At 37.8% G+C, this 6079-nt stretch overlaps 1 protein-coding gene across 1 annotated transcript; it reads left to right on the top strand.

The window, feature by feature from the left end:
* Positions 1-1844: 1844 nt before the first annotated feature.
* On the top strand, positions 1845-6058 carry LOC102294575 (the record flags this gene model as incomplete). Its single annotated transcript, XM_042216593.1, is given in 8 exon segments — positions 1845-1971; positions 2343-2386; positions 3715-4000; positions 4355-4398; positions 4792-5059; positions 5430-5458; positions 5784-5990; positions 6035-6058. Coding segments are annotated over 8 exon segments (1029 nt in total), but the record flags the coding sequence as incomplete, so codon positions are not given.
* Positions 6059-6079: the final 21 nt, after the last annotated feature.

Genomic DNA, 6079 nt, shown 5'->3' with positions numbered 1-6079 from the left:
AAACAAAGTTCTAAGCTAATCGACCGTAGTGTTCTCCTTTTTTTAAAAGAATCGATAAAGAATCGAATCGTTAAACAGAATCGAAAATGGAATCGGAATCGTGAAAATCTTATCAATACCCATCCCTAATCAGCAGAGAGGCAGAATTCATCACTGTTCATAAGAGTTTAATTTAATCAAACCTCATTTTACGGGTTTCCTATCTCTAGGTGATTCGTTCATTTTATTTAAATATCTGAATTTTCAGAATAGTGATCCAAGCGGGACACAGAGGCTGCTAGTTTTAATGCACCAGAATGACGCAAATATAAATACAAGCCTGACTATCCCGAGACACTAGCTGCAGCGACGCCTTTCTTTCAAAGGGATTCCTGCAGGCGCATTGGAGCCGACTTTGCTACCCGCGCAGAGCGTTTCTGACAATCGGGAAAAGCAACAATACAGCGTGTTTCTCTGCTCCAAGACATCCGCGGTCCTTTCACATGGTAAGTATGTCTGTTATACCCAGCGCATAATCTCAGCGCTGATTATTCCAACCCTGTTTAAAATGTGACACATTTGTTGTTCAAAAACATTTCCTCTAAATTTAAAAATATATATTTTAGAATTTTTAGTAGGATGTCAAACATATGATAGACTCTTGAGCATATTTATATAGCTAAATTCTCAATGGTATAACCATGCTAAATAAAAGATGCCCAAGTGTGCACCAGTGCACTATAATGCAAGTCTCTAAACTGTATGTTGATAAGTGCATGAAGTATACTTCTACCTCTATAGCTGCAAACAACCCCTAACAGATGGTTTGTTACACGCGGTGAGAAGGGCAAGCTTTACTACACAGCCTCACACACAATAGATTTTTAAAGTTCTTAATGTAACTTTTACTTTTGATAAAGATCACTCCACCTGCATATTTCTTAAGAAATTATTTATTTATGAATGTCTACACAATAATAGACAGTCTCTGAAGATCCATCCACGAACCCTACATTTGAAGATTGGAGTGAAGAAGCTCCGTAATCAAAGGAACCGCGGATGTCTTGGAGCAGAGAAACACGCTGTATTGTTGCCTTTCCCAACTGTCAGAAAGTTGTATGTTTGTGTGACTAGTAGATAATTATAAGGGGAGTTGCATTAAAAAACCATTGGGGGATCAATAAAGGGAGAGTGTGACTAGGTGTGAATATGTGTTTTTTTAGAAGTGATTATTAACACTGATGTTAAATCAGTCATGAATGAAGCTTTTAATCTTTCTTTTCTGTCAGAGAAACACTCTGAGGATGAACGTTGGCCTGCACTGATCCACAAAGTGAGTCATGTCACATCTGTCTGACTTCAGATCATCCAGCTTTCATTTCATAAACACAGGATAGAAATCTTCAATAGAAACAAAGGATTTGATTTTGATTGGAAAAGTCAAAGTTTGATAAGTTGAGCGTGTGCAGTGAGGGAGGTCTGCAGCAGGTCAGAAAAGTCCTGAACTTGTTAACAGAAGCAGAATAATTGTTAATCAGCTGTTTGTGATCATTGTGACAAAGATGACCAATGACATCATCACCTTATGTGATGGATGATGTCATCTAAACACATCTACATTTGTAAAGTGTTGATGAGAAAACAAACAAACCTGAAAGTGAGAAATGTCACATTTATCTCATGAACATTTTCTTTGAATTTTCCAGGTAGAAACGATGGAGTCTGTTATTGAGCTGCTGCTGGAACTCTGGATGGTCTCAATGATCGAGAGCTGCATGAGTTCAATCTGAACCTGCGACAAATTCATCATGACAAATATGACTCAGTCTTCTCATGGATGTGGTACACAGAGACAGACCTGCAGCGACACAGTGTTTCTGATGGTGCAGACTTACGGCCAACAGTCAGTGGAGAAGACCATGGAGGTCTTAAAGGAGATGAAGAGGACTGATCTGGCTCAGAGGCTGTCAGACTGCAGCTCACTGCCTCGAAGTAAGACAACAAAATCAAAACTCATTAAAGTCATAAAACTGTTTTCATGTCTCATAAACGTCTGACTAAAGTCTTCTTTGACTTTATAAATAATATTTGTAATAAAGACAAAAAACACATCTTTAAAACATATTTTATGGCTGTTCTGGAAAAATATACTTCAATAAATACATAAAAATGAGACCAGATTAAATCCAAATACTTTGTGAGGAGGAGTAAAAATGACTCCTTCATACTGTTTATTATTGCTGAGGAGGTTTCAGTGTAATTCTGCATATTGTCCATTTTTCCAAAGTCATATTTCCTGAATAATTGTCAGTTAGTTGTTAAATGTGTTTGTCATGAGTGACTTTGAGCACTTTTCTCCTCAGAGAAACACTCTGTGGATGAACGACGCTCTGCACTGATCCACAAAGTGAGTCATGTCACATCTCTGATTCAGTACAAGACAGCAGGCTGAAAGTCAGAGGACTAAAGTATCATCAGTTCTCATGTTGAGTCATTTTTCTCATGATTTCTGCTGGATGTTTGTGACAAACTGAAGCTTCATTCTGTTAATTTGGGTTGAACCCAGGACTGTATAGGCGTTGGCTGAATAGCAGTGGTGTTCACCTTGGGGTGTCGGTCAGAACACACAGGACGCACAGATAAAGGTTATACCGTCTTTACTGTGATTCCTCAGCTTAACAGCACAGTACAGCAACACAGTAATGCAACCGCAGGCTTACAGAGTGGTGAGGGGTGTGGGTGTGTGTGGTCTGTGAACAGAACATATACAGAATACTGAATGTAATAAACATCTAAGTCATGAATTATGATGCATTAGCGTTCTTCGAATCTAACCAGAACTACAAATGGGAATTCCTATATGAACATCTACATGCACGAGTTTCATACACTACTCCCAAACCCTTACAGTACATGACATTGATTGCCAATACACCCAACAACAATATATCACAAACACCAAATCGTTTAGCTTACAGCTAGCAGGTATGTAGCATAACAGGTAGCATTAGTAGCATGAACTAGCCACATAGCGAACAGGTCGATACACATTGCACTTCTACATCCACTAAATGTCTAATTGGCATAAAAGACTAAAACTGTCCTTTTCAGGCATGGCTCCACGTCTACTCACAGTTCTTTAGCGACGCACACAACTCACACCGTGTGTAGACATCCCCTGCAGAGTCAGTCTGCCAGGCGGCTCTTGCTATGTGTTAGCTCCAACTCTGATCACTGGAACATGTGCTCAATAGTGCAACTGTGCTCTCTCGCCACAAGGGGCCCCCCCACACAGCTGACAGCCTTTCCAACACATTCAGTTTGACTTCTTCAGCAGTAATTTTCTGCAACACTAATGTCAGGATGTCTTTACCACTGAGGATGAGCTGAGGAAGTGTCAGCATGTACATTTGTCCTGACTCTTCAACAGGACAGAGAAATCTGAAAACATCAAACACTTTCAGCTTAAACAGGAAACTTTATTCTACTTACAAATATTAATAAAGAATGAAAGGCAATCTGATATCATGAAAATTTTTAGTTTTTATCTGCACAGTGTGAGAGAAGAACTGCAGCCTGTAAAGAAGAATAAATTTTTCAAAGTCAGAAAAAACAATCACAGTTTTATAGCTTCTTCATATTTTTTTGGTAAACATACTGATCTCAATAGAGTAGTTACTATTTGAGTAAACTGATTAATTAATATATCTTCCATGATTGTTTTGACTGTTCCAGGTGGCAACAATGGCAGCTGTTAAACATCTGCATTTAGAATATTTGAATAATTTGAACAACAATGAACTTCAGGACTTTCAGAGATTCCTACGAAACATTTTTCATTTGAGGAACTTGTTATATTCTTCAACGTGGTTAAATAAACTATCAACCAGAGCAGATATAGTGAATCTGGTGGTGGATGAACTTGGTCTGCAGTCTGTGGAGGTGATCAGAGACTTCTTCATGCACATGAACAGAACTGATCTGGTGCAGAAGTTACCAGAGAGCAGCTCAGCATCCAGAGGTAAGACCAACATGCATGAGTGTAAACTCTGTGTCATCAACAAAGTAAAATCTATGAAATATCAGATCAATACTCTGACCATTCTGACTTATAGATATCATCAGATGTCTAATGGATTTATTGGTGGTTATAAATTGTAGGTGTGGATGTGAGTGTTTGCTTATTATACACGAAGGACAGATGTACTCAGTCTCTCTGTGATTACTGCAACCTTAGGATGAATGTGTTTTTTTACTGTATTTTTTTGTTACTTTTTCCATTTGAATCATCTGTGTCGTCTGAAGGCTGATTCTACTTGGATGTGTGATGATGTTTGAATCCTCAGAGTTGATGGTAAATGTCTTTCCTCCTCAGAGAAACACTCTGTGGATGAACATGGAGCTGCACTGTTGAAGAGAGTGAGTGTGACTCTAACTCAGCTTTCATTCAGTAGATTCAGGCTGTAAATCATCCTCATCTTGAACATTAAACACGATGAAACAGACAAAGCATCTTTGAAACTGGATGCTTCTCACAGTGTTAATGTGGAGTCTGCAGCAATAATGTTTCCACTGACGACAGAGTGAAGGATCTACTACTGACGATAAAACCAGGAAATGACATCTTTAGATTTCTGTTTATCTTTAAAAGCTGTAATTTCAGTGATTATTCTGAAAAATATTAATATTAATGAAGTTGTTTTTTATTCATATTTGATATTTCTACTAAAGTTACACTGAACGAATTAAAGATTTCAATCACTGAATTTCCTCAGAGATATTATACAGTAACTTATTATTTTGGTTTTTCAGGAAAAAGAACTGGAAGCTGTTAGACAGATTCTCTTGGAAACACTGAATGAATTCAGTCAAAAAGATCTCGGGAAATTTATTCTGTTGCTGCCGTTCACGTGCTTTAAGATGAGCCTGCCACAAATACAGATGTATCCAAACAGGACAGAAGACCTTGTGGATCTGATGGTGGATGAACTTGGTCATCAGTCTGTGGAGGCGACCATGGAGGTTTTAACAGACATGAACAGACCTGATCTGATGCTGAGGCTGTCAGAGAGCAGCTCAGGTGAGACCAAACAAATGTTTTAAAAATAGATTTTCACAATTTACAATAAACTTGTTTAAATAACTTTTAATCAACAATAACAAACATTAAATTAAACGGGAAACACAACAGACCCGATCTGAATCCAGCTTCTCTCTCTCTGATCAATCAGCATTGAGCTGAAACACTTCTGACACACACAGTTACAGTTTATCAGCATTGAAAGTTATTTTTAGGATTTGAACAGTTTAATAACTGGTAAGGTTGTGCATGTGAGGGTTTTTGGTGTTTAATGGGTGGTAATGATGACATTTGTTTCTCTCTTTCGATTGTTATGATGTTTACAGTAGTTTTGAATTATTCAGTCATTTTCTGTTTTCTGTTTCCTCAGAAAAGCGTCAGCCTTCACTGTTCCACACAGTGAGTAAAGTCACATCAGACACACTTCACTCTACACAGTTTTTATTTTAGTTACAGGTTAAACATTATTCTTATCTTAATAAGAACCTTTTAAAAAACATTTTTTTACAATGTATAAATATTAGTGTATTGGACTGTCCTGTGGTGATACAAACACGAAAACATGTGGAGGAATTTCATTTATTCATTTTGAAGTCAATCTGATTTCATCACAAGTAAAAACACCCTAATATATGTAACTGTGTTACAAAACAGAAGTTATATTATTTATTTATCACAGTGGAAATATTACATCATTAAGCTCTAATGAATTTTAATCCACCAGGAAGCATCCATGACATCAGTGAAGGAGAAACTTCTGGAAACACCGGAAAATTTCAGTTTCAGTGAGCTTGAACATTTTAAGAGAGTCCTGCAGCAGAGAGTAACAAAGAGAGGCTTCCAGAAAATCCCAGCATCCCAGCTGGAGACAGCAGACAGAGCTGATGTAGTTCAACTGATTGTGAAGACATGCAGTGAAGAGTCTGTGGAGGTGGAGGTTTTAACAGACATGAACAGACCTGATCTGATGCTGAGGCTGTCAGAGAGCAGCTCAGGTGAGACCAAACAAAGTTTAATAAA

Source organism: Haplochromis burtoni, unplaced genomic scaffold, assembly GCF_018398535.1.
Source record: "Haplochromis burtoni strain Fernald_Lab_line unplaced genomic scaffold, NCSU_Asbu1 Contig_1131, whole genome shotgun sequence".
NCBI lineage: Eukaryota > Metazoa > Chordata > Actinopteri > Cichliformes > Cichlidae > Haplochromis > Haplochromis burtoni.
The sequence above is the reverse complement of the archived record's forward strand: the minus strand, read 5'-3'. Positions and strand labels throughout refer to the sequence as shown.